Raw genomic sequence first — 18,677 nt, 5'->3', positions numbered from 1 at the left:
CTGCAAGGGGCTAAATGATACTGTCCTCTTTATAAAATTAATTATCAAATAACTCAGCCATAACTTCTGTCAAGTACTTACTGTAAACTCCAATATTTGAACATTACACAGTGGTTTCCTTATTTGTTGGTAATGTTCTATTAGTTGTTTATTTGCTTTCAAGTTTTTAATTATTGATTTTTTCCTCTTCCTTAAACATCACCAAAAGCTCTCTTTGGTAATTGTTTCATTCTAATCAGCCACATTGCTCTAAGGTAATTGTTCAGCTGTAAAGAGATTTATTCCAGTAAAAGATACTCTAATTTCTAATTTATCTCTTCTAATAAGTAAAGAAATTTGCATTACGGGAAGGAAGAGAAGATTTAACTCTATATCAATGGAATATTTACTCCAAATATATAGACCTAGATCTTGTATAACTTTGCAGTAGGTCTCAATATTTTTTTAATGAAAAAAAGGAATACCATCACCTTCATTTTATACACTGCAAAACTTAGGCACAGGACATGAAAACAACCTATCAAGCCATAAATGACAGTAAAATTTCCCCTCAGTTTGTCCATTTGTGTTCTACATTCTCAGTGCACCACATCCTCCCGCTTAGTCCATGCTCTATGTCACCTTTTGCCTTGTGTAAGAATTCAGAGACAATTATAGTGACAGTGAATAAATGATGGGCGGAAAAAAAAAGAAAAAAGTAAAGTGTTTTAAGGAAATCTGTTTTAGAACTAGAAGAGCTACTCATCAACATAAGGGAAAAAAAAATAATGAAGTCTATTAATATATGCACAAAGTAGTAAAGCCTAAACAGTTTTCTGGACCTTTAGACTATGCAAATACAGAAGAAAGTTAATGACAAAGGAGATAAATTTTCACATACAAATACTGAATGCAACCTCTGAAACATGTCATTTGAGATTCCTAAAACACAAAGCTTTCTTACAAGAAACAAAACCTCTTATGAATAGATATTATGGGTTGATAATTTAAGAAGAAATCTAATTGACTTGATATCAGTTTTAACACAACGTTAGAACTGGATGGATTGCTACACTGACCAAAAAGGTGTTTTACCTGTTCATTCCAATAACAATTAAAATGTGACCACTAAAGCCGAGAGAAAAAGAGGGAGAGCATCTGTACCAGGTTTACAGGCAAGATTTTAGCAGCCGAGGGGCTGCAAGGGTGAACTTCTGTGAGAAAACACCAGAAGACACAATTCTCATGTCAGATAGAACCAGTTCCAGACAGCTCCAAAACAGACCCACTGCTGGCTAAAGCTGAGCCCATCAGTGGCTGGTGGTGCCTCTGTGATGTCATTAGGAAAGGGTAAAAAACACTGCACAGCAGCTGTAAGAGAGAGGAGTGAGAAAAATGTGAAAACAGCCCTGCAGACACAGGTCAGAGAAGGAGGAGAGGGGGAAGGTCATCCAGGAGCTGGAGCAGAGATTCCCCTACAGCCCATGGTAGAAGACCATGGTGATGCAGGGTGTCCCTCTACAGCCCGTGGAGGGCCCCCACACTGGAGCAGGTGGACATGCCTGAAGGAGGCTTATGATCCTGTGGACAGCCTGTGCTGGAGCAGGCTCCTGGCAGGACCTGTGGCCCCATGGGGACTCAGGCTGCAGCAGTCTGCTCTTGAGGACTGCACCCCATGGAAAGGACCCACGCTGGAGCAATTTGAGAACTGCAGCTCGTGGGAAGGATGCACATTGCCACAGTTCATGAAGGACTGTCTCCCATGGCTGAGACACCACACGGAGCAGGGAAACAGTGCGAACAGGCAATTGCAGTAAAGGCAACATGATGAACTGACTGCAACCCCATCGCCCCCACCACTCAGGGAGAGAAGTGAGAGAGGTTGGGTGTGAGTTGAGCCTGGGCAGAAGGGAGGTATGGGTGGAAGGTGTTTTAAGGTTGTTCTTATTTCTCATCACCCTACTCTGAACTGGTTGGCAATAAATAAAATTAATCTCCTTCACAGAGAGTCCGTTTTGCCTGTGACAGTAACCAGTGAGTGATCTCCCTGCCCTAATGTTGACCAATGAGCGTTTCACCTCATTTTCTGCCCCTGTCATGCTGAGGATGGGGAGTGAGAGAGTGTCACCTCACAGCCAGCCAAGGCTAACCTACCCACAGTACAATAATGTTTGGGACCCCCAAATCTCTCTTTTGTTAGATGGATTTAAAGAATTTTTTTTCTTCTACTTCCCGAAGTGTACCTCAACCTCCATGCATTAGAGTATTCTGACACCAAACAGAAAACCAAAGTGTAATTTATACTTTTATTTAAAATGTTTTAACTTGCCTCCTTCTCCCAGTTTGGGAGAATCATATATGAGAAAGAATCTACACAAAACTAACATCTATTAATAATGGTGAGCCTGCAGTCAAATAATTAGCAAGGATAAAATTTTGGGGAAACACCTGCTTGTTTATATTAAGTGAAATAATCAGAATTTGGGCTGCAAAAATCTTCCAGCAATCCCAAAACTGGAATCCATGTATGGAGATTTTGGTTCAGGAACAATCTCAATCTTTCTGCTTACTCAAAATTGTTACTACTGTCTGAAAATGTATGCATACTGACTACCAGTTTAACAAATGTGGGTAAATGAAATCTTACTTTTAAGCAGTAGTAGTGCTTACTATCAAAAATCCTGTCTTAACTAAAATTAACAGTGTATTTCCTTGCACTTGAGAAACATGAGATAAAATTACTGTGGAGAAGACACTGATTGACTACTGCATCAGCAAGCAGTAGTTAAATCCCGATTTCTTCAGAAGTATCCTGACCTGCAAATATGCATAAAAAAGTACCAGCTGCTCTTTCTTATTTTTACCTTCAATGTGTTACTATGTAATGCCATATTAATGTAATGTAGAGTCAACATTTTTTTCACACTGTGAACATCTCAACAGACCTACATCACTTCAGGCACTTCAGAAGGCTTAGGACCTTGTTGGAGGGCTGTAGAATTTGAAATGAGCAATCGTAATGCTAAATGGTTTAATAAAATACTTTCAGAAATATCCTTCATGCTTAAGAGACTGAAATCTGGCTAAAGAATATGACCTTAATCTTGCCAAATTGTGCATATAAGAGAGACAGGAAAAATAGGCTGTAAGCTCTTATGCCATATCATGATATCAAACCTAGCATTCTTACCATCTAACAGGAGAAACTAAAACCGTAATTTCCTGCTGGAAACTGTTAGATAACTGAGGGACCAAGCTACCATATTAAGATTTTTTTTTTTTTTTTTATCAGTAAAAGAATGTATGTTTATTGCTTCACAGACTCATCTTTACAATTCTGGAACAAGGTGGCCTAATTATAAAGGTGATTTTTCATGACAGCTTCTCCTTTACTACATCCAAACACAAATCTATGTCCAAAATAACATATACCAAAAGACAGGCCTGATTTTCATGTCAGAGTCAGGATACCATGATCCCATTTTTCTCTATGTCTAAAAGCCAGTCCAAGAAAGCAAAAAATATATTCTCTGACAAGAATTTTCATGTGGGTGATGTATTAATACAAATTCCCCATGTTTCAGGCAAGACTAAAATAGTAAATTCTCATCCATGAAACTCCTGACATTGGCATTGTGTGAAGGTAAAATATATGCTCGCGGGAATTTGGAGATGATTCCTACTAGGTCTAAAATCTGGTAGAGGAATTCCAGTAGAAAAAATTTTCTGCTACAAATTAAAGAGACTAAAGAGACAATGTTTCTCCAGCATACCATCAAGATTTAAATATCTGAACTACTGTGATATTATCAGCTGTTTCTAAAAACATCCAAGTTACTCATATGCAGAAAAGAATAAGTTGCTGCTAATAAACCCCACCTATTCTGTCAAAGATGACATGATTCTTGTTGCAGTTCAGGAGGATGGAAGAATCACTTTATTTACTCTGGTGTTCATTCAGTTCCATGAAACACTGAAATGCTTTCATGACAGTAATGCTTAACAATTTAAGCTGGCAACATAAGGAATTTCATGAGAGTGTATATTTATTTCGTGAACCAAATTTATGAAAATACTACTTTTAAAAGTATTTCCTTCTTAAACTTATATTTCCAAGAAATTCTGAAAGGTACCCAAACTGGTCTTACCCTTAACACTTGTAAACCATTAATATCCTGCTACTTCACAATTTGTAATACATTTCAACCCACAGTTCTTATTTCTTCCATCAACTAGCCAGACTCCACAAGTACTAATTTATTGAATAAATCTGATTTTCTTGCCATATTTTTTTCTTCATGAAGGTACTCCAAAGCATCTTGAGTTTCCTCTAATTCATTATGCATCAATAAAAGCCTGGCTTGAAGTCAACTTCAAGATTGTTTACATCTTAGATTACTAGAATTTCTAGGAAGCATATACACTGAGACAACATGAAGAGTTCCCTTCCTTTACAAAGAAGCTGACTTAATCCTAAGTAATCTTTAATCAATGCCCAAGCCTTTACTTTTAAATAAATGTTCTTATTAGCCCCTAAAGAGTTACAGAAGGAAAAAGGAGGGAAGGGGGAAAACCAACCAACCAAGCGTGGTAGAATAATAATTATGATGTTTTAAGATTACATTAACAATCGTAATTGTGGGCCTCAAATTTTGGGGAAAAAAAAATAATCAACTAATTTTACTTTTTTAGTCAGTCTATGAATCAACAGGGTCATTTACCACTAGTTGTGGACCATGTACAAGTTAGTTAAATTAAACAATCAAGCTGTAAGAATTTTAATTAAAACAAACAAACAAATTATACATTTGTATATGTGAGGGTAAAACACGGTTCTAAACACATGACAGTTATCTTAAGCTTCAGAAACATCATGGTATTTTTATAGACCAAAAGCCCAAATATTAATACTTTTAATACAGAGGGATGAGAAGGGCACAAATTCTAAAATAATTTTTAAAAATGTAAGCTTGAGCCCACTATATATCCAAATAGTTAATAATAAATTGAGAATCATTCATGCCTGAAAATCCTATTATGTAAACTGTAAAGCCACATTTTTAAATATGCTGAGGACACTTCCCCCCCCATCACGTGAGAAACCAAATAATAATACATCTGCTTAAACAGAAGATGGCCAGTTAAGTTCCTATTTACAGCAACAACAATTTACCTATTTTAACAAAAGCATGTACATGAGTGTTTCCTTTCCTCTAAATGCAGAAACAGTTATTGTTACATACAAAAATGGCACATACTATACTATGTTCTTTGTAAAGGTCCTAATGCTATAAAATCATTTGCAAGTCTAGGCTGTTACAAATTTTGCCCTATACAGGCACAGTATCTTTCTGGGCCAGTCAGACCTACATTCCTTCCATGAAGACAAAGTATAGTACAGTATTTTCTAAAGAGTGAGGTAGAGGATAAGCTGAAAAGGGTGCATTTTATGTAGTAACTAGATTCTTGAATACAGTTGAGGTATAGTTGTAAAGCAACATTAATGTCAGCATTTCACAGCTTTCAAGTCTGTAGCTTTTTTCAAGGTCAAGAAATGTATAGCAGGTTCTGCTGTATGATAAGTACTTACCCATATGCACACATCTTGGTACATATATAATCACTCACACACAATATATATATACATCAATAGTATCAACAAATAAACTTTCAGTATAATATTATAGATATTTTTAAGACACCCAAATGCTATTACAGTTCATAAAGTTTTGACTGAAGAGACAACCAAGGAAAACTTCTGTACCTATTCATTCCTTTATCAGCAAGGCCACGACCAACCTATTCCATCCGTGTGAGACAACATCCATTCCCAAAGTATGAAATAGCTGTTCTGTTAAACTATATTGTCTGAGAGTAGGATAAAACTACATGCACTCAGACTCATGAATAAGAAAGTTTAATATGAAATAGAATGAAAAATACATACAGCTAATTTGCGTAGACTGGTCAGCATTTCATTTTGATCTTTAAAGCCAGTAGAATGAATTTTGCTCACAGCATCCTCTTTCTCAGTAAGCCATGCATCAAAAAGGCACTGAAAGAAAACAGGAGAGAACACAATGAAAAGTCTTCAGTCAGGCCTTTCTTAGCATAACTTTTTTTAAAGAACATTCCAATTTATAACTGCAAAAACTATTCACCTGCTCTTCTGCAAAGTGCTGCCATTTACGAAGAATATCCTGCAGAAGGACCCATCGGTCTTCTGTCCACCTGCAGATGGCTGCCCACCGATTTCCAAAGCGCTAGAAAGAAACACACAATACAGGTTTGCATTTGTTTCCTTTTTTTCTTTTCTATTTTTTTTTCTTTTTTTTTTTTTTTTTTAAATAAGTCCGATTTTCCTATGGCATTACAATTTTTTTGGAAAACACTTTCCTAATTCACTTTTTACAGTCTGAAGCCCTTAAAATATGTTGCATGTCATGATGCAATGGAACTTATCACCATTTGAAATAAAATCAACATGGAGAGAATAGGAAAAGCAATGCAGGCAACCCCAGAGAATTTTAATACTAATCTACAAACAGTTTTCTATTAAGTCTCTGGTACTATGCTCTTTAAAAAAAAAAAAAAAAAAAAAAAAAAAAAAAAAAAAAAACACCAAAAAACCCCAAAACACCTCAGTTTAAAAACTTTCTAATGCCCAAAACATAACTAGTTGAAATGTGATTATGGTGACTCAAAGATGTGATGAAGGCAAAACAGTGTCTGGTTTTTAAGTTGTACCATCAGTGCAGTTGATCTAAGTTTTTACCTCTTTTAACATGTTGCAGTGGAAAAAAAACCCCACCACCTTATAAGCTAACACACCAGCAAAAATCAATCCCACTGAGGTTTCCCAGACATTTGTAGCTTATGCAACCATAAATGTTTTAAAATCACACAAAACACTACTACCTTCTCTCTCTCCCTTATTTTAGCTGAAAAAAAGCACTACTACCTTCTCTGAATTTCCTACTAGCTTTTATTGAAAAATGCCTAAGACAGAGGATGAGACTTAATACTGTTGTGATGGTGTGACATGCTATAAAGCCTTTATTACAATGATTTCCATTGACTTAACTACCCCTGAGTATCACATACAAATAATTCAACTGCTCCCAAATTAAAAAAAAACAACTTATAAAATCTGAAAGACATTTTATACTACTGCACTCTTATTTTTTATCTTCTTCAAAAGCATGTCTTGACAAAAGGAAAAATAGCTTCTTCCTTCTTTCATATTTATTTATTCAATCAATGATTCTTAAGGGCCCCTTATAACTTGAGATATTATATGATTTAATTTTTTTATATTTAGATATTTTCCATAGAGATTATAATTTATTTTTAGCAAAACTGCAGCATCCAAATGGTGGATTTTTAAAAATGAAGGATTAAAATTTGGTTTTTTTTCTATCAGAAATGAAAGGATTTTATTTTGCACTGCCTAGAATATGAAAGGTAAAATTTCAGGATGCCATTTAAATATGTGGCTTTACTAATTTTATGTCAAAATAAAAAGTCAGCAGATACTGTGTTTGTTATTTAGTAAATACTAAAACCATAACTAAACTTAAAGACTAAACAGGTAGCTGTCATGACACTGAGATAGACCATATTAGGTATTGGTTCATTTCAGAAAAATTAGAACTCTCTCTTTTCAACTAGCATAATAATGCTATTTTTTAAATATGTCAAATATGTTACACAGCAATACAGAGAAGTATTTCTTTTCACTCACCTACTGCATAAATGCAAAGTAGGTTTTGAGGAAACTGTTTTGTTTGCCTTTTCTGAGCTTAATATCAGGATCATGGTTTTGGTATATATATGGAATTATATAGTGAGTATTTGCTTCCTTTTCCTATTTAGATCTAGAGGAAAATTAGGAAATTTTGCAAATCTAAGAATGTGATTTTTTTTTTTTAATATATATATATATAAATTACATTTGGTGTTAGTGTTTGCTTGCCGTAAAACATAATGTGATCAAAGATCATCAATTCAAGCAAACACAAAAAAAGTTTTGAATGTGAATATTTCAGAAAGCATATGTCAATATTAACAGAAACAAATACTTGCTGGTGAAACTTTTATGCCCTTAGCATATAACAGATCACAACGTATTTTATCCATTCATTTTACCCACTCACCATTAAATAAAAGTTGTCAAATTGTATGACACAGAACAGTGCAGAAAACTATTCACAGCCAGCTAAATCAAATTTTCTATTTTCTAAAAAATATTTTTTCCTTTTATGAAAAAAAAGCATGATTTCATAAATAATATTTATGAGCCTCACAGGCTGAATACTATGTATACTGTAATGTGTACTCAGTAACACCTTTTCTGCAAAAATTATATTTTTACTAATTTCATTGATTTTAAAACCCAAAGATCTTTATATAACAAAACAATGCATTATTCTTAATTTCATTTGTCCTGAAGCTATTACATTTCCAGTTTAGCTCAACACAGTCTCACCACCTCACCCTCCCTTTTCTCAAAGCCCAGAAGACAACCTAGCAGATCTGCAGTATCTAGCACTCGTTCAGGTTTTTATGTTTAATTGAATACTTTTTTTTTTTTTTTTACCTTGACTACTCTGCTTGCTAATTACTTGTTAAAAAATCATAAGCATATCCTTCCTTATAGCTCAGATGCTTCTAACCTGAATCCTGACCTGAGACTGTCTTTCCTAATAGTTCCCACAAGTCGGGGTAATTTTTATTAACTACTCAAAAACACTGCACATGATTAAATGAAGTCATAAGAAATAACTTCTTGTTATTCTTTAATAAGATCGAAGACTATGTACTTCATTTTCCCTATATGCTTTTTCTTCCCGCTATCAGAGGAGAAAAATCTCTAAGTTTCTAAAATTTTATACATACAAATTGTGCGATGAATCACAATTGGTTGTTTTGATGCCTGATTTACATTGAAGTCTATGGATACTAATAAAGCAATGCATTTTAAAAATACACTACAGTTTTTACTGAGGGATTCATAAATCATCTCGCAGTTAAGCAACAAAGGTTTTGGCACTTCTGATTTAGATTAATGTTTTTAGAAAAGTCTTGTCATGACCAGATGTCTCTCCATTGGTAATGCACGTGTAGATCAGAATAAATTACACTGCACAAATCTAACCAATAGTTTGCACCTGCCAGAAATTTTGAATTCTCACACAAGCCAAATACAAGGTCTTTAACATGAAAAACATTTATTTTAAGCAGAACCTCTAAAAAGAAATGAATGGACTTCCATAGACTATGCTTTTTGAAGAAAATTTCATTCTTAAAGTGTGCAATACCATGAATTATGCAAGCTCTTACATCCACACCTTGCAAAGGGACTTATTTAATGAAGATATATATTGCATATATATATACACATGCCTGGTTGTAGAGGAAAGCTTGGAGTTGGTGGAAATATACACTAATCTACACAAACAAATAACAAACTACTTATTACTATTTTATTAATATTTTATTAAATAATTAATTACATGGGATGGATAATATATTTGAAATAAACTTTACAGTCATATTTAACTGAAAAATCATATTTAAATTATTTATATTTTTTCCTTGTCTTTTAAAGCACTTCCAAAACACTAGCTAAAGAATATAAAGATTTCTTTTTCTAAACTCTTTTCAGGACAACAATCTAAATATTCTCCATTAGAATATGAAGGAAATTAAATTAATTAGCCCTATACAATACAGCACCATATTAGATCATGAAATAGGAGTATCTACAAAGTTCAACCTGGTTTGAGCTATAGACTCAGTCTAGGATCATTAAATCTACACTTATATGGCTCCTTTTCTACCCCTAACTGTGATTCAATGCAGTTCCATATGAATACATACCACACATACTGGCCCATAAATCAAGTAATCACACATAATGAATGTCCTGGTCATTGGTATACAACCATCATTTTCCTTGACGTGTATGATAGCAACAGCAACAAGCACTCACAAAGGTGTATTGTCAAGTTTGTCCTCAGTTTCTTAGTTCCTCCATATGAGTCAGCATATTGTATTCAATTGCTTAAGTTTAAGTTATGTTAACCATAGAGTAAGCCTCAAACTCAGTTCCCTATCTGTATATGTATGCTTTTTATATCACACTTCTATTATATTGCATTGTTTTAATGTTTTATAAAACAATAAATCTTTCATTGCTAAAAAGTATTATATAAAAATCCTCATACCTGAGTAATTTTTAAATATCTCACATTCAAGCAGCTGACTTTTCTTAACAACCCTCATAAAGAAATACAGTTTGCTGTCAACATCTGCAGTAACATCTTCATCAGCTTGCCTTTATCGCTATGATATACCTTAAATTTTTTTTTTTGTTTGCTCACATAGAACACACCAGAAACTCAAGAGTAGAAGATTAGATATCTGGCTCTGCATTTACTCCAAGAAATTTGCATACTAAAAAAAATTTTGCTGAGTCAATACAAAATACTATTTTCAGCAAATGATTTCAAAAAGCCACAAAACCTATCTTTTGTTTTGACTGAACAGTTTGACAAGACATTTAATTTTAATTAAATAAGTGAAACAACTAAGTATCTGCAGTGATAAAAGGGTTGATACTATACCCTGCTTTAAACCTGCTATTTCTCATGAGAGATCATAACAGCCATGACACCAAGATACACTGTTTGGTTGAACAGATTTAGGACACAAAGTTTCAAGTCAGAAATACCATGTCAGAGCTGACTATTTATAAAATTGATATTGACTACTAAATCATATGGTGATCAGCTTTACCTCCTTATTCACATCAAATAGTATTTGATTCTGTAAACAGCCTGTGTGACTTCTGGAAACTCAGGCTGAACCAAGGGTTTTGTTCCCAGCACCTGGGAAAACACATCTCCAGAGAAACTAACTGAATCCAGACTAAAAAGTAAAAAACCTTCCTGCTCCCTTGAAATGCCTATTTTTTACAGCCATATCTGGAATTTTCAGAGAAATCTGCATGTAAAAGTTTGCAGGAGGTAACTTCTTGTCACAAGTACTCAGTGAGCCAACTAGAACAGACATCCTCTAAGACTTGCTGTTTGTGAATGGAGAAGGACTCATGGGGGGTGTGATGGTAGGTGGCTGTCTTGGCCACAGTGATCATGAACTCAGTGAGTTTAAAATTTGCAGGGTAATGATATAAGAGGACAGCAGAGTTGCTACCCCGGACTTCAGGAGAGCAAACTTCAAACTATTCAGGGAGTTATTTAGTAAAGTAAGCTGGGAATCTACTTTTAAGAGCTTAAGAGTTCATGAGTGCTGGTTAGTTTTTAAGAACCACCTTTTAGAAGCACAGGAGCAAGCAATTCCATTGTCTTGTAAGTCAAGCAAGCAGGGCAGACCACCTTGGCTGAACAGGGAACTCCTTGTGGAGCTCAGGAGGAAGGAGACACTGTATAATCTCTGCAAGCAAGGTCAGGCCTCGCTGGAAGAGTACAGAGTTGTCATTCATTTTTGCTGGGAGAAGATACAAAAGACCAAAGCTCAGTTAGAGCTGAAGCTGACCAGTTTTGTGTCAGACCACAAGAAGGGCTATTTAAAATATCTTAAGAGGAGATCTAAAGAAAACATTGGACCAATACTTGCTGAAGATGGTCATCTGACTAACAGACATGAAGAAAAAGTAGGCACTCAATGCATTTTTTTGTCTCAGACTTTAATAATACTGACAGACCGTGGGCTGCCTGGTCCCCTGAGTCAGAGGACCATAAGTATGGGACCGGTGACTTCCCATTTGCCAACAATGAAATCACAAGGGACCAGCTGTATCAGCTGAATGTTCACAAATCCATGGAATGTGATGGGATTAATCCCAGAATACTGAAGGAGCTAGTGGATATTGCAGTAGGATCCCTCTCAATCATCTACTAAATGTCTTGGGAATCTGGGGGGGTGTCTCTGCTGACTGAAAGCTTGCCAATGTTATTCCAATCTACAACAAAGGTGTGAGGGAAGACCCAGAGAACTACAGACCTGTTAGTCTAACCTCAGTTCCTGGAACAATTATGTAGAAAATTATACCAGGTACTGCTGGAAGGCATTTAAAGAGCAACACAATCATCAGGCGCAGTCAACGTGGGTTCACAAAGGGAAGGCTCTGTTTCATTAATTGGATATCGTTCTATGGTAAGGTCACCAACTGAGTGGATGAAGGGGAGTGGTGGATGTAGTTTTTCTAAATTTCAGTAAGGCTTTTGCTACTGTCCCTCACAGCATCCTTCTGGACAAGTAGTCCAACTGTGGGATGAATGGGTTGACGGTGCGCTGGCTGAAGGGAAGAACTCAAAGGGTTGTAGTGAGTGGTCCACTCACCAGCAGTGTTCCTCAGGGTTCAACTCTATGGCCAATTCTGTTCAATATATTTATCAACAATCTGGATGCAGGAGCTGAATGCACTGTTAGTAAGTTTACTGATGATACCAAACTGGGAGGTGCTGTTGACTCTCTTGAGGGACAGGAGGCCTTGCAGAAGGATCTAGGTAGATTGGAGCATTAAGCAATGATTAACAGGATGCAATTAACAAGTATAAATGCTGGACTCTGCACCCGGGACAGAGTAATACCAGGCACAAGTATAAATTGGGAGCAGAGTGGCTGGAAAGTCACCCTACAGAAAGGGATCAGGGGGTGCTGGTCAACAGCAGGCTCAACATGAGTCAGCAGTGTGCCCTGGCAGCCAAGAGGGCAAACCACATCCTGTAAATCAACTAGTTGGTCAAAAGAAGCGATTACCCCGTTGCATTCAGCATTGCTGTGGCCCCCCTTTGAGTGTTGTGTGCAGTTCTGGACCCCACAATTTAAGAAGGATGTCAAAGTTCTCAAACGTTTCCAGAGAAGGGCAAGAAAGATGGTGAAAGGGCTGGAAAGCAAGTCCTAGGAGGAGCATCTAAAGGCTTTGGGCTTCTCTAGTTTGGAGGAAAGTAGCTGGGGGTAACTTCATTGCTTTCTACAGCTTCTTGAGGAGGGGAAGTGGAGAGGGAGGTGCTGATCTCTTCTCCCTGGGATTCAGCACCCAGATGTGTGGGGATGGTTCAAAGCTGCATCAGGGGAAGTTTAGACTGGACGTTAAGAAGCTTTTCTTTACTGAGAGGGTGGCCAAACACTGGAACAGGCTTCCTAGAGAGGTGGTTGACATCCCAAGCCTGTCAGTGTTTGAGACATTTAGAAAATGCCCTTAATAATATGCTTTAGCTTTTGGTCAGCCCTGAAGTGGTCAGGGAGTTTGCCTAGATGATGCTTGTAGGCTCCTTCCAAGTGAAACAGACTATTCGTTAACATTCCTCACTTATTTTGATGTATTTTTACAAAAACTACCCATAAATAATCTTCAATCAAAGCATAGTACCCTGAATAATATGAATATATAATAGACAGTGTAAATTATACTCCTGTCCCTCAGCAGGGGAAAAAGCCATCAAGAAGGCTTTGACACATATAACGCAGATCTTTTTCCAGCACAGACCCCAACCCCTGAAGCCTGAGGAGGGCCCTAATTTGCACTAGCCTGCAAGAGTCGTTAAGGGACCTATTGTCTACTGGGTATAATTAGAGAAAAAAAGCTCCCTGCATTCACAGCTTCTGTATGTTATACAGCCAATTCTCTGGGCTGAAGATAATTTCCAACTTTTTTTCCTGAGTAATTAGTCAGAGCATAGGAACAGATTTGCTAGTATAGCAAATATATATAAATATAACAAGTATATATATATAACAAAATATAGCAAGTATAGCTAGTATAGCTCTGATTTTGCAACATTAGGTAGAGATTTGAGCCTTACTCAGGAGCTGCCTTTTGTGAAGTCTCTGAACTGAGCCTATTGGGGGTCTACAAATTAGAAGTCTCAATAGTCACTTCTCAGCAGCAGCATAAACAGAGTCTCACATGTCACACACTGATATGTCAGGTAACCAATGTTACGTAAAAGGGGGTTTAATATTCACACTCACCAAGGGTAGCTGTAATCTCTTAAGACTATCTTAGCTTAACAGCTGTTTGTAAGAAAAGAACTGTAATTGTGTTTCTTTTTCCAAGCAAGGTTAACTTTTCTATGGATAATTTGCTTCAGGGGACACTTTTGGCTTCTATGTCATTAGCTGCCACTTAAATAGTTTTTTTTGGCATATGCAATAAATCTTAAGGTCTTCTAGAATGTTCACTTGAAACCACTATAGATCTTTGTGATCCTGTTGAGACTTAAATCTGTAAGTGACCTTGTTATGGTTGTTAAAATTGTTTTGTACAGATGCATGCATAAATTTATGCATTCAATACATATATATTTATATCTATGAAAATGCATTACCTGTGGTGGTGCATCTCAGACCCTCCCCTGGGCTGCTCTACAATCTCAGGAATCCCCATTAGGCCTTAGCTTCTATGAAATGAGTTGGACAGTTAAGCATCCCTTGACAGTACTAGCAACTCTTGCATGGCTGAGTTGGGAAACTGCACTGGCTGTACTAGGAACATTCCTTATCTGAACACCATCACCACTTGATAGCCCTGAACGTCCCTTAACAAGACTGGAAACACTCTTCATTACAACTCTGAGTGGCACAGTACATCAATAGATTATTTTTTTTTAAATATCCATTAATTACTGACTATGATTGTGGCCAGGACAAAAAATTACAGATGACTAAAGCAAATCATCTCCAAACCTATAAACAGCAGTCCTAAGTGTGGCCCTTTGAGCTCTCCTAGACCACAGCAGACTGTCAACAGCATCTCCCTCTGAGTGGAACACCTCTCAGAGCTCACAAACTCCCAAGTCTGCAATACTAGGGGGACTGCTGCTGAAAGCTGATGATGGGGGCACGAGATAACTTTCCTACTTCTCAAGGCTCAACCCTTTGCTCATTAAGAAATGCAAATGAATTCAATGTATTTCACTGAACTTGAGCCGAACTTTTAATAGGTATATATGGTTTTACATGTATCTCTATGCTTCTATTCCTTTGTGTCTATGTGCATGTGTGTGTGAACTATTTACTAACCTCACAATACGTATAGCATAAGCATTACCACTCTGAATCCATGGTTAAGCCACTTTTATAATTTAAGTAAATCCCATTTGATTGTCTTTGTAAACAATAAATTAGTGGATGATTAAGTGCTGCTAAAACCCTATGATCAACCTTAAACTCTGATTATTCCATATATCCTTAAGGCATACACTGTTGATCAAGTCTAAGACTATGGATCTAGCCTCACCTCAACTCTATGAAGTGTTTAGAAAGCAAGGGGGACCTCTCTGAACCTTGTGACTTAATAGGAGGATTTCCCTTTCTCCTTATATCCTTTAGACATAAACCACTGACCAAGTCTAAGACTAAGATTGGATCTAGCACACCTACGTTCTATTAAGTGTTTAGAAAGCAAGGGGTTCCACTCTGAGTCTTGTGACTTGATGGGAGGGTCTCTCTTACCCTTTTACATTTTTAATCTCTGTGTAAATCATTCCATCTTAATTTTAATTTGATTCTTCTTTGTGTAATTTATCTATGTAGTAAGTGAGTGAACCTTGACATTGAACTTTGTGAAGTTGCACTACTACAAATTCTTATCAAAATTATTTTGCTAATATCCTTGATGGCAATTCTTTAACCAACTTAACCTAAACCATGACATCAACATCTCAGAAAACTCAGACATAACTGAATTGCATCTGCCTGGAAAATGCAGCCTTGACTATTACATAGCAATAACTGTTCACTTTCTTCCAAATCTGATCCTGACCAGTATCTCACTCAGGCAGTATTATTAAGCTCTTTCATCTGACAGTGAATGCCCTTGTTTTGTTCTACTTTTAAAAGTTAGACTGTCAGGTACATAATCAGGCTTTGAACTTTGCTCCATTGTGCTTTTTGTCAAATGCTCTAATGGTTGTGCTTGCCAACACATTGTATCTCCCATGCTTATATTCAGTTTGCAAGTGACATTGAAAAAAAAAAAAAAATATCCAAACAATCTTTCTGTGCACTCAAAAAAGATGTAGCATTTTGTTACAATAGTAGGGGGACTATATTAACTCAGTCTTCCTGGGCATAAAATTATAAAAACTTGCACACCTCCCTAACACCCTAACCCCACAGTTTTATATCTGCATTTTGTTTGTATTAACATCTCTAATACTGCTCCATATTTTTGACTTCCAGAGAAATGATATTATTGAATCTTTCTTTCAGATTCTTCTCTAAGACAGTGCAATGCAAGGAGGGAACTGAAGAGCAGCTGGAGTGTTCCGTACCACTCTGCACTCTGCTCAGACCATGCCTGTGCTGCAGGGTACGCTGGCTCAGGAATTGCCTTATGAGCGTCTTTCTAGGAATATACTCTCTCCATGACTTTAATAATTGTTCATGCTTTATCCCAATAACAGGTGCCTTCTCCACTAGTACAGTTATAAATGGTGTATTTCCATTGTGTTCCATTTACACTTGTGATTCCTTGTGGTTTTTTAATAGGGTAAATACATTGCAGTAACACCTGAGTTCTATTTCAGGTTGGATTCCAGTATGGGTCAGCCACAGAAGATGCACAGGATACAAACGGCACCTTTGCAACGAGTGTAATACTAGAGGGATACAGGTGTATTGCCTGATGTGCTCTTAATTGCTCAGATATCTTTATGAAGACTTGAAATTAGATTACACATCCAACAATCCACCAATCTTTCATTTGTTTTTCATACTAATAAAAAAAAATCATGAAAGGCAGTAAAAATCAAGTAACTAATAATTTTATCTTTTGTTAAAGAAAATGTATTTTGAATTAAGAAACTTAAAGTGCTGAAGCTGTTAAATGGCATAACCAGGCCTTGGCCCTTGTACAGCCCTAATCCAAGCCTATTTTAAAACCCAGTCAAGTTAATCAGTAGGAAAATAGAAAAAACAATAGATGATCAATTTGTATACACAGGTGCTCTCAGAAATGCAGGTGGTTTTAGAAAAAATAATATATGTGAATCAGAATTGCTTGTTCAAAGACTAAGTGTGCTTGAAGGATTGTGTGAGTTAAAGCAGGCAGAAATAAGGTGATGATCTGAGGAGGATCTTGGAACTGAGGTAGAGACTGGCACCAAACAGATGAATCAACTGGGACAGAGTCAGGTGATGGATTGGCAAAACTGACAAGACCAAAGGAAACTTCTAAAAATCTTTGAACATTGACTAATGATTTGATAACTGTATATAAGCTGTGCTACATCCCTTTGTTCTTTGCCACTCACTGAGGTGGTGGCCCAACTCTGAGTTGTAATTAAAGCAAACCTAGTGGTACCCACATCTGTGTAAATTTTTTCTTTAACACTTTTTTGTAATTCTTTACCATAGGCCTTTTTGAAAGAACCTACTGTTTGCCAACATGGAATAATATTCTGGTTGAAACTTTTCCCAGTCATTTTTGTATTTAATTTAATTTTTCTTCCATTGAAGATATTGTCCTGCTTTAGTTTATTTTCTGGAACTGTGTGTCGCAAGGGATGTGCTTTATTCCAACAAACAGAATACAAGAGCTGGCAAGAAATTCTGGAAGGTTAAGACTGTTTTGAGCAGGTACACCACAGTTCTAACACTTACGATTAATTTAAAAGGAAGTATTTATTGAAAGATCAGCAGAGGCTGCATTGTTACCTCGGCTGGGTTGTGCTTCCTGAGCGATTAAGTTGCAGTAAAGAAAACTGAGACTTCATTTTGCAGTGGCAGTGCTCAGCGTCTTAGCCAAACATCTTCTACCTACTCTAAACTCCAAACTAATTATTGTTTTACTGGTACTGGTACCCAAATTAGTTGGATTCAAGATAGCACCCGGATATCTGTCTGTGCTACAGCTATACCTTCCAGCTGAATGTATTGATAGTTTCCCTAGAGACACCTTAGGCTTCAATACTTCAAAAACCAGAATTCTTTTTATTTTCTTGGGTAATGAAGCAAAATGAAATAAAAGTACTTTCTCCTTTAAGAAAGAGAAAAATAGAAAAATAGAAGTAAACTTGGTTGTAGTACTGCCATACTTCTTGAGCAGCGACCCTGGAGATCTCACCACCAACACAGGAGTATCCTTTTTTAACGTATCTCAACACTTTACAACAATTCACTCAACAATTATCCATTTAAGTTAACTCAGAAGTTACAGTAAGAGAATTACTATAGAAATAGTACAGTAAGAATAACTTTTTCAAGATGTGAGCGAAATACTAAACTTTCTCATAATAAAAGCTAGCATTTGACAGGTTTTTAGAACATCTTGGCTGCTAGCTTCACCACAAATGTATCTCCAATGTGTCATTCTTTTAAGGATACTCAAGTAATTGCATTTAGAAAACAGAATATATGGAAGTTTTTTTCTGTTGATTGTTTAGGCTTTGTGTCAAAATGCAATTTAGAACAGGTTTGGACTTCAAGGATGTTGCTGCTAACTTGTCCCAATTCTAATACTCTGGAAAGCCTCGTCATAAGAATCTAAATGATAAACCATTGTAAAAATACATGTATACTGAAGAGGACATACACTGAAACAGAGAAATGAAACTGAGGACAGACTGAATCGACCCCCTTCATTTCCTAGGAAACATGTCCACAAGAAACTAATGGGAAAGAAATTATGGCTTTCACAAAAAAAAGTGTTTCAGAAAAAAACCAGC

General features: G+C 36.3%; 1 protein-coding gene across 9 annotated transcripts in view; it reads right to left on the bottom strand.

Annotated features, from left to right (window-relative positions):
* DMD (dystrophin) overlaps positions 1–18,677 on the bottom strand; it is a 1,096,913-nt gene that overhangs the window by 764,536 nt on the left and 313,700 nt on the right. For all 9 annotated transcript variants that reach the window (XM_040582467.1, XM_040582466.1, XM_040582468.1 and 6 more), the window contains 2 exons: positions 6,141–6,242; positions 5,927–6,034 (listed from right to left, as the gene is read on the bottom strand). In XM_040582467.1, the coding sequence (XP_040438401.1) occupies positions 5,927–6,034; positions 6,141–6,242 (210 nt within the window). The remainder of the gene's footprint in view (positions 1–5,926; positions 6,035–6,140; positions 6,243–18,677) is intronic.

Source organism: Falco naumanni, chromosome 2 (assembly GCF_017639655.2).
Source record: "Falco naumanni isolate bFalNau1 chromosome 2, bFalNau1.pat, whole genome shotgun sequence".
NCBI classification, from domain to species: Eukaryota; Metazoa; Chordata; class Aves; order Falconiformes; family Falconidae; genus Falco; species Falco naumanni.
Note: the sequence above shows the minus strand (reverse complement) of the source record. Positions and strands in the feature narration are given on the sequence as shown.